Source organism: Anarrhichthys ocellatus, unplaced genomic scaffold, assembly GCF_004355925.1.
Source record: "Anarrhichthys ocellatus isolate YVR2014 unplaced genomic scaffold, GSC_Weel_1.0 scaffold6, whole genome shotgun sequence".
NCBI classification, from domain to species: domain Eukaryota; kingdom Metazoa; phylum Chordata; class Actinopteri; order Perciformes; family Anarhichadidae; genus Anarrhichthys; species Anarrhichthys ocellatus.
The window spans coordinates 11139067-11162191 of NW_022280036.1; the positions used below are offsets into that span (position 1 = coordinate 11139067).

At 41.6% G+C, this 23125-nt stretch overlaps 1 protein-coding gene across 9 annotated transcripts in view; it reads left to right on the plus strand.

Moving 5' to 3' along the window:
- The first annotated feature begins 2981 nt into the window (after positions 1-2981).
- Positions 2982-23125, plus strand: part of tjp1a (tight junction protein 1a) — an 83418-nt gene continuing 63274 nt past the window's right edge. For all 9 annotated transcript variants that reach the window (XM_031846725.1, XM_031846729.1, XM_031846730.1 and 6 more), the window contains exons 1-2: positions 2982-3547; positions 17030-17243. In XM_031846725.1, coding sequence (XP_031702585.1) covers positions 3456-3547; positions 17030-17243 — 306 coding nt within the window. In that variant the 5' untranslated portion in view covers positions 2982-3455. The remainder of the gene's footprint in view (positions 3548-17029; positions 17244-23125) is intronic.

Below are 23125 nucleotides of genomic sequence, written 5' to 3' on the forward strand. Positions count from 1 at the left end.
TAGCAAATGTGTGTGAAGTTTAAAGATACATTCACCTGTGGCCATTAAAGGTGAATATCTGAATGCCAAATTGAACTGAACCATTTCACAAATTCTTATGTTTGAAGCTAGGCAAAATTAGCACTAATGTAGTGCGAACATGCTACACAGTGAGCACTTTAACAGTAATGGTATGTTATTTTAGAAACACACAGAATCTATGTTCAAGTCAGTATCACCAAGTACGTTTTATTTATTACCACATATTAAAGAGAATATTGACAGTCTGCTGAGAATCGTGCGTCATTCAATCTCCACTGTCCTTTTGGCTGAAGACCATATCACTGCTGTGGTGACCTCACCATCCTCAGTCTCCTTCAGACCACTGGTGTGCTTGTGTGTGTGTGTGTGTGTGTGTGTGTGTTTACTTAATCCTCTTTCCAACTCCAAGAACTGTAAATAAACATCAGAGCAGTCGGAGGGGAAGTGGGATAGGCTGTGTTGACATTTTTTGGTGGATTTTCTGTTGTTTTCATAGCTGCCAATATCAAACAGTGCTGATAACAGCAGTTTCATACTGACCTTCCCCACCAGCTGCTCGCCAGCTTGCCCCATCCAACAGGAGTTACCTGGCTGGATGCTGTCTGACTTTTCTCCTGTGGTGTTATTCATTCCTGATGGAGTTTATATCTAGATTTACTTTTCCGGTGCATGGGCCATCTCAAGAGGACTATGGTTTATACACTGCAGGTCTCCCTTCCGTCATTCTGTTTATTAGTCCGAAACAAATATGTAAATACAGGGACAGTGATGTGCCGTCTCACCTCATGTTGCAGTTTCATTGTCAAAAGCGTGGGATACTCTCCAGCGTCACTGCCAACTTGTTTAAAGGTTAATGCTTGTGCCCAAGGGGTTTATATAGTAAGGAGTCTGTGAACAGTCTTAATGGTTACATCATCTCCTATTCACTCTACAGTCCGAAAGAAAACACTATTTTCCTCTTTGACAGAGGACATGTAGACATAAACAACCCCGCACACAGGGAGCCACTTTAACCCAGATCTTGTGCACATGGACTCCGCTGATGCCCCCTTCGTCCTTGAGGACTCACAAAAGACTCGTGTTTACTGGGCATTTACATTTGACACTGAATCAATCACTAAATTGATTAGCATCTTCAGAGACACAGCGCCTAAAAGGAGAGTAAAGTCATCTGAACCTTGCATTGCTCTGGGTTGGATGTAAGAGATGAAAAAGAGTGCAACACAAATTTTCTTAGAGATCTGAAAACAATAACAATAGTTTACTAATCTTTCAACAAACTTAGAAACCCTTAAGTATACATAATGTTTTTCATTCTTGTTATTGAAAGCTAGCGGATATTTTATTTGTACTGTGCATAATTATTAAGCATAATAAACCTGATGAATGAATTGGATTGGTTTTACGGTTAGTTTTCGGAGCAGTTACTTAATGGGCTTTGCTTGGCTCAGTTTCACTGAGCCGCCAATGAGATCATGTTGACTCGCCTCCTCGTTCAGTCAAACCTGCAGAGCAGGACTGTGTGCCTACTTAATGAGATTGAGAGTTAAGCAACAAGGTCAGTAGTTGAGTAGTAGATGAAAACAACTCTGTTGTTTTCACTTCAGATAAGATAAATCTGTACTTATCCCAATGGAAGTTGTGCCAAGATGCTTGACTCACAAAGAAAAAAATATGAGGCTTACTCGCCTGGAAAGTGGACGAGATCAGGCGGCAGCAGCAGGGGAAGGTGACAAAAAGCTTCAGTCAAGTCGGAGAGTGTCCAGAAGCCTTCAAAGAATATACAGGAAGTCACAGAAACATTGGCATCCTGTTAGATCCATCTGTTGGTTACTTGTAGTTTGCAGACCACATTTGGAAATGTGCGTGGATTTGATATTGTATTCTACATTTGCATTGTAAAGCACTTTGTAATTGCTGCTTGTGTTGATAAATGCTATATAAATAACATGTATTATCATCAACCACACAAGCACATTGCAGAACATGCGACTAACAGCCTACAATCTCGTGTTGAATCTAGTTGGATTTGGGACAAAATGTTTTGTTGTAAAAATTAGGAGCCAATCAGCTCTTCGACAGCCCGGCATTTCCCATTCTGAAACATCTGGGTCTTGCAGTCAGTGGAGAGCAACTGTGGCGCCTGGCTCTAAAAACTATGGCTGCCTCGATCTCGTGACGTTATCTTTGCCCTCGTGTGCATGAAGTCAGAGCAAGTCGGGATCATGCCGGATACAAATCAAGAAAATATACTGACATATTAGAATAAAGTAAAGTAGTAGAAGCTGAAAAAAGAACAAATCATGGTACAACACATTAATGAAATAAAGTCCACACGCAGTGAATGATCTGTACAGAAAGGTGCATTTATGTTATTCTGTTGACATATAATTAAAAACGAGAAAGGTGCCTCTGTGTTATGTTATGAATGACATACACGAAACAAGAAATATACAGTATGAATTGAAAATATAAAAGGAAAGTGGTAAACTCATAAAGATCGATCCCTGAATGAAGTATGTAAGAATAACAATAAATAAAGCCATGCTTATTCTGTGTACTAGGTTGTTTTCTCGCTGTTCTTCAGACTTCAGCGTGCAGGTTTCATGTAGTCTAATCTTTAATGTTGTCTCAACCCGGGTTTGGTATTGAATTGTTGTTGTTTTCCTTTACTGCTGAGGATTCTCTGCTGCTTTTCTCCACTCTTTTATCACATAAATGTTTTCTGACAAACCAAACCCTGATGTTTTAATTATGCCTCATGAACCAATCCTGAGAAAAAAATATCATGCATTTGCCTCCAATTTAACGATACTGAGAACTCAGCAGTAGTAGGTTCCCCCCTCGTAAGCCATTGCATCGCTGCCTCTCTCGTCATCCTCTTCTCCTCTTCCTCCTCCTCTGCCCCCCCCCTCTCTCGTTGAACACAGGCGCTCTCTCGTTCCTACCTCAGACGTTTGGGTGCCACCGCCGCTGCATCATATCTCTGACTCTGTTTGTCTCTTTCTCTTCATTCTGTTAGTCCACAGAGACAAACAGGGTTACAAAAAGAAAAGAAAAGAAAAAAGAAGGATAAAAGTGTCCGCTACGGGGCGAGCCACAACAATGACCCGGTCCTGACTAAAATCGAATGGATTAGCCAATCTATTCTGAGCTCTAATGAGATTAGAGACATGGGTCGCGGCGGCGTGGTACCTTTCGTTGAGCTCCTCGGGGAACATTTTCCCCGTCAACAGTCCTCCGGGCGCGGAAATGGCGTTTTTGATACTGAAGATGCCACGGGTGCCAGGGGACAATAACAGACATTTGAATGCACGCTCACCTGTGCCGCTTTTGTGGCGCGCGGATTCCTAGAAGTAGAAGTAGTGGTGGAAGTAGCAGCAGTTGCGGTAGTAGTAGTTGTAGTCGTAGTAGTAGTAGTAAAGGAGGACAAAATGAAGTACCAGAAATATATCACGGTGATGCAGATGGCCATGGGAGTGACAGCATCCAACAAAGACTGCCTCCCCACTAAGAGGCAGCTGTGGTGAGTAGAGAGGAGGAGGTGCGCGTGTGGATGGGAGCGTGTGTTGCGTGCGTAAAAAGAGTGGCAGTGGTGTCTTTTCATGTGAAGAACATGGCTTTAGAATTCGCCTCGCAGCTCTGTTGTCATGATAGAACTCCAGCCTTTCCCTGTGTCTCGTGTAAGTTAGAGCTGATGTTTGCGGGAGTCGGCTGACTCCATGTCTCCCTTTTGCCGTCAACAACAGTTTCATATCAACGCTGGTGATATCCGCGCACAGCAGGCGTTTTCGTCCAGTCGCTTTCTGTGCAACCCTGCGTGATGCTCGTGCGCGTGCTCTGTGTTTTTGCTTGGTGGACTCTTTGTTTGTTGTGATCCGGGTGAGTTTCACATGCAGCGGTCGGAGAAGCGGACAGAGCAGGTGTATTTACAACAGCAGCATGAAACAATGCGCTGAGCGCCGTCCGACACGGTCTGCTTTCAAATGATTTCAGTCGCTCACACACTGTGTTTTTTCTTCCTCGGGCCTTTTAGCGATTGTTCGTTTGGAGCTTCCGAGTGTAAATGTGGTGATTTGTTTCTTCCCCAGCAAGTATCTGTTGTCAGATCTATTTCTGTGAGCTGATGTTGTAAAAAAGAAAAAGAAATGCCGGCTGGTTGCTCCTCTCATCTCTTATTCAGTAGCTTCATGCCGCCTGCATTAAGATCACCATGTGGAGGAGTGATGCTAAAGTGGTTTACCCTCATTGGCTGCTCATAGATCTGTGTTTTCCATGTATGAATATTTCCACTTAGTGTAATTCATATCAAAGTCTGTTGTTATTTACCTAACCATAACATTTTCATCCAGCTGTATCCACCATACTTTATGGACTGCTGCGCTTATTTCACTTTCGCTTTTGTAAACACGTTGCCATCAATTTCCCTTTGTCAGTGGTTCATTGTAGGGCTGCAAACAAGGATTATTTTCATTATCAATTAGACTGTTGATTATTTTTAAGCTAATCAGTAAATCTTTTTGTCTATAAAATGGTAGCAATAATAGAATTTGCAGAATCCAAGGTGACTTCTTCAAAAGGTTTGATTTGTTTTGATATTCACTTTACAACCATATATACCTGATTATTCAATTTCTCAAAAAATAATAATCATCGGCAACTGCTTTGATATACAATTGTTCAGCAAACATTTGAAACATTCTCTGGTTCTTGCTTTTCCAGTGTGATGATTTGCTGTCAGATTAGCTGTATCTCAAAATGTCATTATTCTAATTAAATCATTTGAAGGCAGTTGACTAACCGATTCATTTGAACAATCGTCTCGTACATTTTGTAAATCGGTTGGTTGTTATCAGGGAGGTTGATATTAATGTCAGTAACCTTATTTGACGTTTGACAACGTGACAGTCTGTTACACCAGTCGCCTGTGTTATGATCACAGGTTATACTGTGGTTACAGGTATCTTTGTTTTGCTCATTGCTTTTTGGAGCCTCATTAATTGAAAAAAATGAAAATGCAAAAACATCACACAGCGGAGTAGTGTTCAGTCTAATTATAGGCTCTCATTATTCACACAGTGGGCACATTCCGTTCTTCTTCTTCTGTCATCCACATAGATAACATTAAGCACAAGGGTATAATCCGTCCGGATTGGCATTACTTTACAGCGAGAAGACAAACACTGGTTTATTGTAATGGCTGTCCGATCTGGTTACTGTAGAGTTCAACCTTTATATAGCAACAAGCATGTAGTAACACACCTGACTGAATCAGAAGTCATCACACAGTGGAAATGGTTTTCTCCTCTTAGCTCGTGACTGCTGTCAAATGTGTTGCAAAGGACACAGTGGTGACTTGGTTTTGACACTTCTCCCTTAAGAGAGGCGCGGTGGTTTGTCCGGGGCCATCACATCATGGTGGGGGAAGGGGCACGGCCATTAAAACAGGATTACTGTATCGCCTCCGACAGCCACTTTAACGAAGGGAAGCTGAGCCAGCGTGTGACTGCAGTGTGTGTTTCATGGAGTCACCCCATGCATTCGCTTGAATGTCATGTCTGTCTTTATTCAGGGTGAAGTCAGAGCCTAGATCATAGGCTTGCATGCACACAAGTAACTCAATTACTATGACTACCCAGATTGAGGCAACACCCAACAATGTAACACCATTTAAAATTGGAAGAACCAAGTTAACATGAACTGTTTGATCTTCAAGTTTAAATCCACATGTGTGGTAGCTATTTGAGCTAATGGGAGTAGGGATATAGTAGATCAATGCTGGAAGGTCTTTGTTGATTTTAGCTCTATTTATATCAGCAGAATCAAAACATCAAAAGAAACCAGACTAAGCAGTTTATACCTTTATATGCATTAAGATAAAATGGCAGTGTTATAATAGCGGTTGTTGAATAAGTGTTCGAGTACACCAAGTCCATGTGGCTTCTTCTCAAAAGCTGTTGAATTGAATTGGGTGTAAATGTCAGTATGCTTTCTGCAGTTCTTGCAGCCATTGAGTTGAGAGTCATGATGAAGGAGGTGATGCATAAATAAATGCTTGAGGTGAAGCAAAGAGTGATTTAGGACTCACTCTGGTAATGTTTTTATAGATACAAAAAACACAAAGGGAGACGGAGTAGTTCTTTCTTTAACCAAACAAGGAGACATAATGGAGACATCACTTAATATAGAGGAGGAGGAGAATGCGTGCCAGATGAGATAATGATCTTCCAAAAGACTCAAACCCCATGATTAAAAATCTACTCCCATCCATCCATCATGTTTAAAGAACAGTTTATTGCATCCACAATGCAATAAACACTAAAGTGCATGAGGATGCATTTGAAATGTAACATGTTTGAGTATTTAGCCTTTTATTTATGGGTATTGATGCATGCCCAATGACAATTAGTGGTTTCTATACATAAAGTTGATATCCACTTTTGCCGTATTTCTAAGCTCAATAAAGCTAGAATGTGTTAAGTGCTTATCCTGACCAGCTGCTTTCAAGGTATAATTAGTCACCACACAGGTACTTTTGCAGATCATCTGCAGTACATTTAGCATTTACATCCAACTGCTTTTACCATTTGCATTGCTATAATGTTCCTGAGGCAATGCTAGTTGAATTCAAATAATGTGAAAAACAACAATCTTGGTAATCTTGTGTATTTAGGGAGCTCATTCAGAGAGTGGCTTTTTTCGAATTCTGCTCTGACGCCGTTTTTGAACGTGTAGTGTAGCAGTGACCCACAGTGTTTGGGACAGGATTTTATTAGATGATCAATGATGAGGTCATTGTTTATAAACTTTCAATTCAGCAATGTATTTCACAAACCAGTTAGCAACCGCGAAGACAACGTCTGACTCCGCACCACCGTCTGCTCAGCCGTGATATGCACTCTGCCACCGCTGAGAGTAGTGTAGCGAAAGGGAAAACCCTTATTTCCCATCATGCCTGATAGTGAAATGTGCTATACAAATATACTCACCTTAACTTACCATAGAAACTGAACTCGCACAAACAGCAAAAGTGGCAGTGAAACAGAGATGAGCCTTGCAGGCTCGTTGTAGTAGCTACAGTAGGCTACCCCGTGGCATCTAATTTGAATCTCAGCATATATGTTAAACACAGTCATGTCTAGTGTATTGGGATGCTGTGTGTAGATATTAGACCGTGTCCTAACTGAATGAGACACGAGTGTCAGCGACAAAATCTATTTGATTGCATTGTTTTCTATTGGAATTTCCTAATTGGCCGTGAGCAACGCACATAGAAAGAAAGCAGGTACTAACCATCTTTTATCTGTTTACGTCTCCAATCTGACCTTGACTGCACTGTTGATCGGTGGTTTGTTTGCATGACGTAACAGAGTTCACATTATGTAAGTAAATAAAAAGAACACAACAAGTTGTTTCTTCTTATTGGGTCAATAAGAAGAAACAACAAAGTTGATATTGTTCATCAGTACGATTAATCATTAGTTCTGTGTTACAATAAATATAGATAATGTTTGAATCCCTACGTGTGCCCCCTGAACCAACGTACAGTGTGCCTGTGGGGGGTTTATTACGCACTTTATTCCACACAAGGATGTAACGTTTTGTTTTATAACTGGATTGAATCACTTTCTTGGATTAAAAAAAATTGTGCAATGTTGTGTTACATTAAATTCAGTGATATTTATTATAATCAATTAAAAATATTTTTTTATGATTTTTTTCTTTTTTTTTCTTCATCCACCACATCATCAGACACTTTCTTCTGACGACAAAATGTGCCGAAATCTTAAAACACAGAATTAAGAAAAATTTAAACGGAATAAAATGAAACAGGTTTCACAGGGCCCTAGAAGTGCGCTCTGCTGGACAAACTATATGATGACACAATTTCTTAAATTACCCAAGCATCTTTTTCTGCACCATATTCTACAGAACAAAAAAACCTTCATCAGGTCACCTGAACAGGGTCAGCATCAAATAAATCGGACCGGCTCTGGTAAAAACATGCACTCTGAGACCAAATTTGTCGTTATCCAGTGTATTGGAGTAGCAGTGAATAAGACTGGAATGTGCAGACTGCAGCCATCAGTGGCTGGTGTGGGGGTTTTTATTTATCATAAATCTGCCACAGATTACTTGTCCGCCATGTCAGATTAATTGATTAAGGTGTTTAGCTGTAATAATGTCATTATTGTTTTATTCTGGATATAATTTAAACATAAAAATGAAGCACTTAGTAAATACAAACAGAAGGCTCTAAAGTATATGACTCCATCACACTGCATAAAGCACATTGTTATGATACAAAACACACAGTGGTCTGTAATAACCACAACACTAATTAGTTTGAGATGACCCATAAATAATAATTAGCCTGATGACGTGTGTTTAAACTGGTCGCAGCTCTTCCTAACGTGGGTGTATCGTCCTGTATTGTGTGCCAGATGTCTGCTCTGCTCCTGGTGACAGTCCACAGTGGCAGCTCCGCCTGGTGTTCTCAGTCCACCTGCTTAATGATGCATAAAGTCAGCATCCCTCCTTCCCCCAACACACACACACACACACACACACACACACACACACACATGCAGCAGCCCTTCTGCCCTCCGATTTTCCTGTCCACACATCCTCCCTCCCAGCTCTTCGGAGGAACACACACATTCAACGACTCCTGTCCGACCCCCTCCACTCTTCCAGTTCAACTCATGGAGGCCATGATGCGTAATCTCACACAAACTGACAATGCCGCGCATTAGTTACCTCAGCAGGAGCCCAAGTCCAGGATGGGCCTGTCATGATAATCAGTACTTTTCTGAGAAACATGCAGAAATACAGTATTTCTCTCCTTTACTCTCAGTATCTCGCTGTCTCGCTCCCCCTGAAGTAGAAAAAAAAAAGCCTTTTTGTATCAAAGTCATAAAGTCTGATCTTATAAACACAAGTCCTGACTTCATGAGAGTCTTTGAACACACTACACTTTCCACAGTATATGTGAAGGTGCACCCGCACGAGTTTGTGTGTGTTTTTGTATTCAGTGTTTCTGTCCATTAGGAACTCGCATGTTCTTACTTTGGCAGAACGGTTGTAATCTCCTCTCAGATGGTTTATGCCACTAAAGGGAACAGATTACACGGGGTTTATTGACTCGTGGCTCACCCCCACCCGCTCTCCGAGCATCCTGTGGGTGTGTGTTCATGTGTTTGTTGGTGTGAATGTTTATTTGTGTGTGTGTGTGTGTGTGTGTGTGTGTGTGAGTGCAGATTTTTGGGTGTCTGTGCCAGTGCGAGTATGTCTGTGTATTTTTTTATCTATGGGGTTTGAGCCTGTAGTGATACTCTGTGGCAAAATGTTGAGTACTTTTCTACTGCTGGCATTTTATATCTTACTGCTTATTTCCTGCCATATTGTCTTTTTTTGCATTGTGCAAATAGTGTCATTATTCGTCCATACTATCAGAATATAGCATAGGAGCTAGTGGCTAAGACGTGTGAGACTCTGTGAGCTTTGTGTTTGACACTTTGAATGCTAAAGAGACAGATTTATATAGCGGGAGATGAATTGTCATAAAGATAGGCATCTGTCATATGCACCCTATCTAACAGTCCCAGACTAAAGTAAGTTATCTATGTTAAAATCTAGTAATTTGCAATCAGTGAGTTATCTACAACAAACAAAATTCTGTGTGTCAATATTGCTCATATTTAATAGACAGACTCTTGTGCATGACGTCACAAAATGTCTTTTCAGAGACATTTCCAAACGATATGAATAAACATCACCATGGTAGCCAGCATTATTAAGCAGACTTAAAACAACATCAACAACAACAGCAGCCGTAATAGAGAGGTTGCCAAACACACCTCGCCAAAGCCTTTTGGGTGCATATTGCATTTTTCAAGATATGTGGCAAGATATAGACTGTACTTAAACAGTATCAGACTCATAACTACTGCAGAGCGGGGTATTGAACCTTTACACTTGTTAATTACTGAAGAAACCTGGCAAGTATAGAAAGTTGTCAGCAATTGCTTGGTAAGATTAATTTTTTTACAATGGTATGAAAAATACAAGTTTGACATAAACCAAGACTCTAATGTATTGTATTGGCACCGGTATTGAAATATTTGAAATGGTATTGAGCCATATTTGGTTGATAAGGTACGAACCACACAGACCTATCTGTACCTTTCTGTTATGGCTTAGTGCGAACGTGACCCTGCAGCCACGTCCTCTTTGAGTCCGACTGCAGCTCTCTTACACAGTGCAGGTCTGGATTCATGTAATGTAACTAAGGGTCTGGTAATGACTCCTTAAAGAGCGCGTTGGCGGCAGCGATGTTTGCAGAGGCCTATGAGAGGCTCATCGTCTCAAGTCAGAGTCAGACGGCGAGCAGCAACGACTTTTAGAATCTGTGAGTCACACGTTCCCGGCCTCTGGTGACTCTCGACTGTCACGATGGCTCACAGGGGGCTGACAAGATGGAATCCATCACTGCCGTCCTACAAATACAGAAGGACACAGCAGAGGGGATCCACTTTTGTCTGACAGAGATCTCAATCTATTCTCTTCAAATCTTTCCCTCTGCTTGGCAGATTTATACCTGTCTGGCTGTGGCCACATTGATATTTTCCAATGTTACATAATTAGCATTATACTGTAGTGTAGTAGAGACTGTCTAGAACTTAAAAAGTGGCCGATACTTTAAGTGACCATTTTCAAGAAATAAACGGAGCCATTACTGTACTGACACCTCTTCCTGTGTGTGTGTTTATGTATCTCTTAGGACTTGCCGGTCCTGGTAATGAACTGTTATCTGTAAGTGAAATGTGTAAAACATGCTACTAAGTCTGGTGGGAAGGTGTATGTGGTATCGCTAACGCAGCATCTCAGGCTACTCTCCTTATTTTAGCCCAACTTGTCTTCACAGCAGATCTCTGCTGCTCACACATTGAGCTTTAATGTGCCATAAAGTGGAGTTTTTGTTTCTATTGACGTCTGTTATGCACATATGAGAGCAGCCTTTCTTTTTGAAACCAGCCATCGACCTGCCTGTTACCCTCCTCTCCACAGGGGTCAGAGGGCACTCGGACATGAGCGTCGTCCCGCCTTGTTTGATACATGTCTATATGCCTAATCTGGTCTGGCCATCTGTCAGGCCTGTCTGGCCTACTCAGAGTCCTCGCTGCCCAGGTGGTTTTCAAAGAGCTTCCAGACTCCAACTAGTAAATAAAAGCTTTGATATGTTTTCTTGTTTTCTTTTCTTTCCCAATTCTTAGATTTTTTTTCAAGGATGTTATTAGCTCGACAGCATATTAGTCATTGGTTTCATTCTTCTGTTAGGGAGGGTCAGTGAGGTTATCTTGATAAAGTAGGATGTGTCAGGCACCTCTTGTCACCACTTGTCCCCTGAAGTAGGAGGGGGACCCGTGAGCAGAATGATGCATGTTCATCGGCTGCCATTACTTCCAGCTGACGACCTCTGAGCCATACGCTGACAGTGTCCCTCTGTCCTTTGTCCCTTTGCGTCATGGTCTTTCTCTGTTTGTCTTCGGGCCCCTTTTCTTCCCCCTCTGCCTCTCAGCCCCATGCTCCTTCACGCTTTCTTTCCTTATTGCTCTGACTTTATTTTTCCCACCTGTGCAATATAGGCACTGAAGTTAGTGAGTGAGTTTATATGGAAAGTAAAACTAAATACTTCCATATACTGGCACCATAAAAGCTTCTTTGAAAAGGTCTGAGAGTATAAAAGGAAAGAGGAAAAGTCAGTGGAGCTATTTTGGATGCACCATCGATGCTCGATGAACTGGAAGATATGTGCGAAGGTAAACCCCAGGATCAAAAGGTGTCCTGTCAGAGCTCTGTTTAACATTTTGGTCAGAGCCCTGTCCATTGTTATTATACATGATAAGCTGTTGGAGAAGTATGTCACTCTTCTCTAGTTAGAGCCACCTGGGTAGAGGAGGACAGGAACTCTGTGCTGGGATCATGTCTCTGTATGTGTGTCTGTGTGTGTGTGTGTGACTGGAAGCATTGCCGCTAAGGTTGAAGTGTCACCGCGGCGCTGAGACACACCTGCTGTTGTCCCTGTAATCCTCACTGAGCGGAACCAGTTGTTCTGCAAAGTGCTCTCCATCTGAAGATCTGTCATAACATATTAACTCTGAGGTAACAGGAGGCAGTACCCTGGTAGCCCCTCAACGTCTACCCCACCCCCTTTGATACCCATAGAGCAGGCTAGTTCAACTGGTGTCTACGAGCTCACAAAAAGTCTGTCACTGGTTTAAATATAAATGTTAGAATGTGCGCAGAAATGTTAGATATAACTGGCCTTTCTGTTTGTTTAAATCTGTTCACATGTCATTTATATACACTGTATAGAGTATAGAATAGGAAATATGAACATGAAGGTTAGTTCTTAACTTTAAAAATTGTATTTTGCCAAAATAATCATATCTGGGGGTTGTATGGGGTACTTAACATAGTTAGTGTATTACAATCGACGGCGTTCGGCCATCAGTTTGGAGAAATGGGCAAGAGAGCTATATACCGCTGTGGAAAGGCGCAGCAGCAAAATATTATTTGAGAGAAAGACCCAAGTAGAAAAATCAGTTTCGGCGTACGCTTTTGCTGTTTCAAAAGCCCAAACTGAACTTTCATAATATTTTAATGATGTTCTGATGTTGATGCAGCGAGCGGGCAAACTCCGGCAAATAGAGCGTGAAAAGTTTTCCCGATATACTACGAGTGCTGTCAATCTCTTTTACATCGAGTGTGATGTTGGTTAACTGTCAGTTACTGTCAACAATGATGTTGACCAATGAAAATAACTTGGAGGTGGAGCAAGCGTGCAAAACTTCGCAAAAACAGAGCACGGTCGAGCGGTTATTCGAACGAGCGACATGCCGCTTAGCCTGTTCGCTGGAGCACGGAGCAGGTTAGGATAGCTTCATTGTGACAAACAATCTGAATTGTTCCAGTTCCCATCGCGTCCAGTTAGGAAGATGTGTTAGGCTGTAGTGCTGCAACAACTGCCTTTTTCATTCATTATTATTTTCATGCCTCGGCGCCGGTGAAAGCCAGGCATTATATTATCGCGTTGTCTGTGTGACCATTCTTGTGAACGCCATATCTCAGGAACACCTGGAGGGAATTTCTTCAAATTTGACATTAAACGTCCAACTGGACTCTAGGATGAACTGTTTAGATTTGTCAAACTCATTTTTGGCCATTCCTCAAGAATTGATATGCTTATTGTGACAATTTCACACAAATTTCACGCAAAAGTCTAACAGGATAAAATTATGAAGTGACATTTTGGACAGACATTAATGGGGAAAACATACAACTGCGAGGTGGAAATTCTGGTTTGGTATTCATTTATTTAATTGTGCTTTTATATCTAACAATATTAAAACTGAAGAACACTTGTCTGCTGATTAATTAATTAATGACTCAATTAATTATTGTTCTCCAATTAGGCTCTAACATTTATACGTTGCTGAGATGAGCTAAACTGTAAAGCTTTGCTGATGACCTCTTAAATCCAGGGCAGGAGGGAGATTCTCTATTTTGGGCTGAAGTCTCATGTAATATTCATGAACTTCACCGACTCACTGTAGTCAATGCCTAATGTTCCTTATTATATATCTCTCTGTGCTGCACAATGTTTGCACTGAAGGGGTCACTTTGGGGACGCATTGTGCACTCCAGCCTGTTTGTGAGTTTCTCCACATTTCTCCAGAGGCAGTGAAAAGTGAAACTAACTTCTGTCTGCACAGACAGCCAGACTGTGTCTGATCCAATGGCTTGCATGGCTCAATATATTTTCCCAAAAATACTGTAGCATCACGGATGATAAATCATTCATAGGCCAGCAGCAAGTGAGCAGTCATACTTCTGGTGTTCTGTATTATTTGATCCCTGATGTTTAAACTGCTGGTGGATCAAACTGTACCTCATTAAAACTAAAGTGTTGCTGTCTTTCTATTCATATATAACTTATATTGCAAGTCTGTGTTGTATCTAAATTATAAATAAAGAGGAGAGAGAAGGACAAAGGGCAGTAATTTAAGAAATGCCATCTTATCAAGTCAAGCCACAAATAGCACTAAGGGCATCTGCCAGAAGTAAACACACTTGTTTACAATGCAGCTTTGCTTCTTTTAAATTGATTGGATCAGTTACTCTTTGCTGTAATATTATAAGAATGGTACACGTTGTTTAAAATCTTGTCATGTGATTCTGTTCACTGAAATTATATCCCATTTGTACTCATTGTCAGGAACTTTCAGAGTAAAATATACAGTGTAAAGGAAGCTCTGATGTTTACAATCCTTGAGCCAAATCGCCCATGTTTCTTTGTCTCCCCGTTATCCTGTTTCTCTTTAATGATGTTATCTATTAGAACAGGATTAGTGATTGGGCTACAGGTTGTAAAGTGGCCTCCTTGGGTCACACAGATACAGTCCATGTCAGCACTCCTCATTCTTAGAAACGGAGTTAAAACCCACAGAGCTCCATAAGCTGCTGCTAGGTGTGTGCATGGAATCTCCTTGTAAAAGCAACACTGGGATTATAGTGATTCAGTTTGTGTCCTGGCTGTTAGTAAATACACACGTGTGTGGACACTGTGCACAGGTCACGTAGAGGACAGGGATTGAATGGCTCTAATTGCATATTAGGGACCACTAAGTAATCTTGGAATGTAGCTGAGAGTTGTCAGCACTATTGTTTGGAACAATATGAAACTAGAAAGGTGCAGGTCTCAGTGTCTGCAACGACCACTGATGTATTGTATGATTGAATGAAGAGAGGTGAGTGAGGACTAAGCAGGCAGTCAATTGCAAAATAATACAAGGCAACAAAAGGTGTACTTTGAAAGTGTGAGTCACCGCGACCACAAGAGGTTGGTCTTTTAGCAGGCAGCCATAACTGGCCACCCAAAATATTGTTCGGTTCGCTGCAGCAGAATGTGAAATTAGCCGTGGACAAAAACAGAGGCGCACACTCACTCAGTCACGGACACACACATTAAAACACACGACTGAACACATAAACTTCCACCGATAACTAAACATTAAGGCCCTTTAACAAACTGCACGTCACAAAATTAACGGCAAGAAAATGAGCCAATATTAATTAATATCTTTTGAAAATGCAAGCCCTTAAGACGAGCCACTCTGATGTCAGTCATGCCTATTATAGCAGACGATGTGTCAGTGGACACTGGAGAGACTGGGCCAGACCCATTGCCAGCACCTGTGCACCTTTATAGACTTCTAAGTAGCACCCATTTACAAGAACGTGTCTTCTCATTTTACTGCTAACTTGGTCTGAAGTGCCAATATCTGAGTTTTATGGACTTAACCAAAGGTCACCGGCTGCTGCCAGTCGTAAACAGTGAGGTGATCTGCCAATGTTGTTACATTGCCATATTGCTTGTTGCTTGATTGGCTAAACCTATTTTATCGTAGGCCAAACTACATGATTTATGATCATGTAAAAGAGAGAAAAGAGTTAAGTAGCTGACACTCGCAAATGTTTAGAATTTTTTCTTGAAAAGTGATCTAAAAGATGAATTGATTATCAAAATATGTTTCCTCTTAATTTCCTGTTGATTGACCAATGTAGCTACATTGAGTTTGTTGTAGAAGATGATTTTGCACAATCGACATTCAGTACATGTTTCTGTCTGCTAGCCCTCGCTGTCTTTAAACCACATGTGTGTGTATCATTGTAAACTTCCATCTCAAACCATTTCCCCTTTTGAGGAACTTTGAAATAGAGGAGAATAGAATGTTACAGGAGCTGTCACATTATTAACCTTAATGTAGCAGTAAACAACTGTAAGCTCTGTAAGCTATGTAAAGATATAGTGAAGTAATGTCTAATTGAGCAGATAATGGAGTCACTCTTCCTCTGTGTGTGCTGTTATCCGAGATTCTCCCTGCTTTTAGTGCATGTTAGTGCATGTGAGCGTCACGGCAGCTGCTCTGCGCGGCTTTCATACGGCGGTTACAGCTGATGCTGTCCTGACCGACAGCACCATCGCGGAAGCTTAGCTCTGTCAGCACTTTCACCACAGTTTGCACTGTTAGCGCTTTTAGCACCGTTGGTTGTGAGCCACCAGCTACCCGTTGCCATGTTGATAGGCGATGAGAGGCAATCCCAATCTCGGATCTTGCACCTTCAAGGCATGAGGTTGAAAATTGTCATAATTACTGAGTGTTTTTTTCCTGAGCAATTCACCTTAAGTTACCTTGGAAATTCCCTCCCTTTGCAGCCGTGCATGTAAGAAGCAAAGCAGCTTCATTGTGGCTTAATAATAGAAGACAAGTGGAAACTTTATACCTCTCCGTCTGCAAGCTACCCGCTGACATTCAACCCAATTATTCACTCATGCTGGAATGCAACTACAGCCAACAGGAGAGGATGTCCTTTAAAAAGTGAAGACAGCAAGAGGAAAGTTACGTCACTTAGATCCTCCAGGCATCTTTATGTTTTCCCTCATATACGCAGCAGTGCCTTCTAGCAGTGCGGATTGTTCTTTTGATAAAACATGATCATTGCAAATCATGTGGTATTTAATAGATGTGGTCACGTCAAGTTGTTGAGCCCACAAGCGATACAACATCAGGAACTTTCAAGAGCTGAGGCCATAAACAGACATCTCAGATGTGTTTGTACAATCAGTCAAAGCTTGATTGAAATGAAACAGGTGCATTCAGGTGGCACACAGTACATCTACATGCACTTGAATCTTCATTGACTGATTTCTTTGGGCCACTTTTGTCACGGCATTGTTATGGTGTTCACAACCAGTCACCTATTATAACATCCAGCAGATACAGAGCAACATTAGCATTCATTTGAAGTCAGACCACATGACCTTTTTAACTGTGTGTGACTTCAGACAGGGAGAGTGTGACTGAGGCCGTAAATGGGAGTGCATTTTTGTGCCTGCATCATTTCTAATGTCCTCTTTGTTTCTCTGTCTGTTCTGTTGCAGGGTGACCCCCCAAGATGAAGACACATCCCCCACAGGTGCTCCCGGGTGTTCAGATGGGCATACAGGTGCTACCGGGGGCGCTGGTGCTATGGCAATGCCTGCCACCTCCACCCTCTCGTTGCCCATGAGCCAGGGTAAACCTTCCCTGCGTCGCATCAAAGGCCGCATTCACCGCAGCAAGAGCCTGGACAGCATGGATCTGCTCGACTCCAACGTAAGGCTCACTCACCACTGGATGCCACCAACTTAACATGTACACACAGAGGAGGAGTTCAGGATAATAAGGCTGCAACTAATGATTGTCGATCAATCTGGGGATAATTTTCTTCGCTTATTCAATAAATCCTTAAATTTTAGAAGCTGCAACCAGCAAATATTTGGCATTTGGTCTTAAAATAGAACAAATGATTATTTGATTATCAGAAACTGTAATTTTTGTTTGTAGTCTTTGTGCTATCTCTATGGAGACAAAGAGTGTCGAAGAAACTCACTTTTTTATTAATTGGATCCATTCATTTAAAATAATACCAAATCCATTGTTTTGGGGTTTTTTTGTATTCCTGCAGCAATCATATTTTATTATCCTGCATTAAAAATAAGCTGTGATGATATTGACTAAAGTACAAGCACTGTGATTTCAAGGGAGAATGAATGTGAGAGAAGTCCAAACACATTTTTGTTTTCTTCAGATTTAACATTTACACAAGCTACAGCACTATTACTCACACGTGTACACTCAAACACACGCACTATAAACACACAAACACACACTCACACACAGTGTGACCTTTAGTTATGCAATATATCTTTGATTTTCAGATGAGCACAGTTTTAACACATTCCATATGTCTCTCTCTATGACAGGTTTATTCTCGTGAAAAGTATTAATCTGATAAATGATTGGGTAAGCTGCTTGGACCTAAAAACCCTTACTAACTCTGGGATTGCCATCGAGCTGAGAACTGCGTTTGGCCCACTCTCGCCACCGGTCAACTCATGCGTACTTGTGCATGTGTGCTTGTTTTCGTACCTGTGTTTGTGTGTGTGTGTGTGTGTGTGTGTGTGTGTGTGTGTGTGTGTGTGTTTATGAGTGATGTAGCTTTTGGGAAAGCAACCAACGGTTTATGATGTAAAATCATGCCAACCTGCTACTAATGCATGCTTGGTGAGGCTGTTTTTTGTGGCATGGGACCACAGTGGACACACAGACACAGATAAATCTCTCTCCTGCTCCGCACTACTGAATGTCTCTCTCACTCTCTTCCTACTACTTTCTTTATGTCTTGACCCTCTGTAGATGTCTCCTTTAATACATGTCCACAGTGTGATGTTTCCTCATCTGCCCCCGTCCTTCCTCTCCATGTTGACAGTCTACAATGTGTGTTTGTGCTCATTGGGTGTGCAGTATTTTAGTTGGTATTAATTGAGAGCAGCCTTGTGTGCCTGTGTAAGGAGTCATTATTCTTCCAATCCAAGGCAGCCGGCCTGTTGTCAGAGAAAGGGTGGGACAAGTTACCCCATTATTGATGTGTAGGAGGGTTCAAGGTAGAGAGAGGAAGTCGCAGGGTGCGGTTGACTGTCAGGGATGACACAGCATAGCATCGTCAAACTGAATGATGCAACACACACACATCCAAGTTTCCTGTCAGTTTCTAATTTTGTGACAGAGGCGAAAATATCTCATAGATTTTTAGAACAACCTTAAGTGCTCTGCTCCATAATCCTTGGCAGCGAGTTGTCTGGCCTAAATTTAAACTTTTACTGTCATACCTTTGCAGACATGATTCCAGTAAGAGCAGAGGTGGGTTGCACTGGAGCTATAGAGGCAGATGGTGAATGAAAGTTAGATGCAACTTTGCTGCTCTGGTACAAACCTTACTTACACTGATGTTGATGTGAATACAGCAGAACTGGTTCAGGTTCAGGCTTCACTGTAGACAAGCCAGCGTTGGAGGAAGAGTCAGAGTTATAGTGATGCTTCACAGTTTTATCTGTTATTACTATTTTTATTATTCATTCTTTAAGAAGCAAACCTCCATTCTTACAGTCTTTTCAACCTTTCTCCCTCCCATCTAAAACATTATGTACCATCAATACATCTCAGTGCAGATACAACATCTTACATCCTATACATTATTCAGCTAAGGTCAAAGTTTGTATATGAACGTCGAGGCCTCCTTTTTCGTCATCGAAGATGCAGACTATAAAAAGGCCTCAGTATCCATTTCATCTCACTTTATGCAACAGTATCAGATGCTCCGAGCATGTTACACAAATACATTAGCTTGTTTTCTCTTACACTGCTGTGGACCATCACGAGATGTGCATGAGTGTAACTCTGAAGCATGAATAATAGATGGGAGAAATTATCTACTTCATAATGCAGTGTTTTCTTTCTTTTACTTGGAGCTATTTTTGTGTGATAAAAAAAAAACAATACTGTGAAGGCTGTGAAGAAGAGAATCGGAAATCTGTGGTTAAACTGGGTGAACTCACCTGGGATTATAGCTATCTTTTATTTAATACAGACCGATGGCTCCTCTATTCGTCTTCTAATGCAACGTGGAGGATTGATTCCGTACAGCAGTGTCATTGGGTAGACGTGTGTGTGTGTTTGTGTGTCTGTTGCTTTTAAGTGTGACCTGATATTCTTAGTCCTTGAGCTGAAAGTACACACTATTTTGGTGAGATCAATGAGGCACAGCTCTGGTTTGCACTGTGGCTTTCATTTTCCACTTAAGGCAAAGTGAATGCACAGAAAGGTTTCAAGGATTAGCCAATGACCACCATGTATTATCGGGGCTTTGAAATGGAGTCATAGGCCGGAATCACATAGAATTCAATATGGAACTGTGGACCATTAAAGGTGAATACTTCTCATTTTCTAAAGTAAAATCTCTTTGTTTCCAATAAGGTCAGTACCTTCCAAAGAGCTGTTACTGTTCCAAAGAAAAATTCAGATTTACTGACATGCCACCTATATGTTTATGGTTTGATTAAGCTCAGCCAACTAGAACTCATTTATTCTCAAAGACTCAATCAAATGAATCCCCTGTCCCCTTAATTACTTCCACCAAGGAAGTTGTGTTTTTTGGTTCGGTTTGTTGGTTTGTTTGTCTGTTTGTTCGCAGGATCATGAAAAAACTACGGGTCTGATTTTCATGAAACTTGGTGGAAGGGGTTAGCGTGGGCCAAGGAAGAACGCATTACATTTTGGAGCGGATTGGTCTCGGTGAAGGGAGTGCCCTCCTAGTTATTCATTTATCTAGTTATTTGCTAAATATATGTACAAATGTTTTGCGACTCATCTTGATACAGTTATCCAATCAAATGTGATTTGAGGTGACTAGCTAACCCCACCCATCAAATAGAACCACACTTGACAGGTAGCAAGCAGAAAAAAATCATGTGTGTTCTGATTTCAGCTGACAAAAACCTCCCTCCATTTCCAAAGGTTGTGGTTGAGGTCTAATTTTTTGATTGCACTCTTACTCTCCCCCTCCTGATCTAACAACATGGGAGAGGGATGTGTGTGTGGAGGCCAACAGCCCTCAGCAGCTTTGTGTCTCTCCACACCTACATATTGATCTCTATTCATTAAGCTATTCCCACTTTTGAGCTTTCCTGTACAATGGTAACACAATGTTCTCTACTTTATTGTGGTTAAGTGTTCTGTTTGTGTTGTAAATAAAGTTATTTTTTGCTCTCAGAGAGTAAAATCATTATTACACACAAGGTCGCTTCTCCTTGCTGCTACCCAATACAATCTCCAAAACCTCAGTAAAATCGATACTATTTAGTGTTAGTGTAAGCACTGAGATTGATCCTGTTATATGTTCACTGAAAACAAACCAGTGGTGATGCTACTTATACATTAGATTTGTTGATGAAAACAGCAGATTATGCCATTTTTAAATTGAGTAGCATTTTCTACAGCTAGCTTGCAGACTTTTTGAGTGTAGTGTTACATACTTCATCATGTACCCTGTTGAGGCAGACCACTCAGGGTGCCTGCTAGGCTGATGGGTGCTGACTAAAGATGGCAAACACTCAAACAGGACTGACAGAGAGAGTAGAAAAGAGAGATTACAAAACAGATTGATGAATGTGAGGGGGGAGTGGAGGTTATGACATGGATGGCTGTATGAGAGATGAGAGAATGGTTTGACAGCAGGGTGCAGGATGTTCCCATTAGATGAATACATCTTCTCTGGATAGACAGGAGGCTGCGCAGACACCTTATAACTCATTTTTTTCATCCCTTGTTCTCAAGGCACAACATGGCAAAATTGCATTCCACATACAAGTCGTGTATCTTACCTGAGTTGAAACAGGCCACTGAAAATTGTCTATGGTTATGGATGTGTGCCTGTTCTGTGCTTGTACCTTTGTGTGTGTGTGTGTGTGTGTGTGTGTCTGAGACAGGATGTGGTGTTACAGCAGCAACAGTGGTTATTTCTTAGCAAATTATTTAATCCACAATAGCGTAAAGTTGCTGGGATCATCATCATTAGTGTGGGAAATTAAAACCAAACACCAGCCAAAAGCTGCTGAATTTGCAAATTAAATTTGTCCACCAGCTTCTTTGGAGGATAACAACGCTTCCATATATATATATATATGTGTGTGTGTGTGTGTGTGTGTGTGTGTGTGTGTGTATGTGGGATACGGCCCAACGAGGTGCACAGAAGATGGTTCTGGCTTCCTCCTCGTCCATTAATTCCTGATAATACACACCTCAATGGGCAATATCCCGCTTACAGCATAGTCACTGCGTTTTGCGACCAACATCTAAAGATTCTGCACAAGACATTCCCTCCATTTTTCTGGTAACCCAGAGGGTTTGCTAATATCTTTAACAATCATAACCGATGTGAGGGTCCCGGGACAGAGGATGTCGTATGTGGACAGATTATATAGCCCTCTGAGGCAAATTTGTGATTTTGGGCTGTACAAAATAAATTGAATTAATTGAATGACCATGTAACTTTCAGGCTCCCTATAGCTTTGATTTTGATCGCAGTGATTCATTCGCTGTTTCATGACACGCAGCACTCTGCACAGTGACATGCTCCCCATCCCTCACGTTAGTTCATCACCATGCATCTGTAATGTCAGGCAGGAAGGGCATTCAGGATCAATGTTGGTTCTATAGATGAAGCAATGATCTATGACATCCACAGTAGCAGCCTGTGAGTGAGAACGCCTTATTTTACACAGGGTCATAGGGAACAGTTCACATGACATTAAATTCAATGAATCAATCACTCTTGGTTTGTAGGGTGTGTATGTGCGTGCTGTGTGCGAGATCTTAGCTGAAGGGATGCCCGGCTGCATACATTGCAGGAAGTGTGTCTTCATATTAGTATGTCCGGTGGTCTGCTGTCCTCTGTGTGATATTGATTGGTCACATTAGGCAGTCTGCAGGTCAGCAATATTCAAACAGGGACAGAAGAAGGGGGCAGAGAGGAGCCATGGAGGGATGAGAAAAGACACAACATGGGGAGATGGAGGGACGGAAAATGAAAAGAGAGTAGAAAGATGGGGAAACTAATTTAAGGAAAGTAGCAGTATTGGTGTTATGTAGCCACAGGCCACAAACTCAGCCCACCAATTCGCTGCTCTATAGTATTGATTTGATGTGCTTCAGCTGGTTAAAGATGACCTATTGTTCTCGCCTTCATGCTCTTTGTTTACGTGTTTGTTGACAGTATATTGATACTCATTTTTGCTTAACACCACGTTGGTAGTTGTCAATATTGAATAAATAACATTAAGCAGCGCACACTCCCTGCGATGTTTACGTAACGGAGCGGTGGAATTAATTTTATTGATCAAATCAGACCAGCTGACCCCACGGTGGCGCATACTGTAGCCAGCCATGTGTTGCATTCCCGTGGTATACAGTAACAATTTTATTTATCTGTTTTTTTTGGGGGGGGGGGGGGGGTTCTGGCTGTGGTTTGTTCATTGTGACGGAAAGTTGTGAACATTACAGTCGTTGGCTCATGCATAAGTTGTGACTTCAGCGTTCATCTACCACGTGGCGGCAGCAGCCTCGTCTAACGAGATGGGACGAATTCTCAGCAGCTCAGA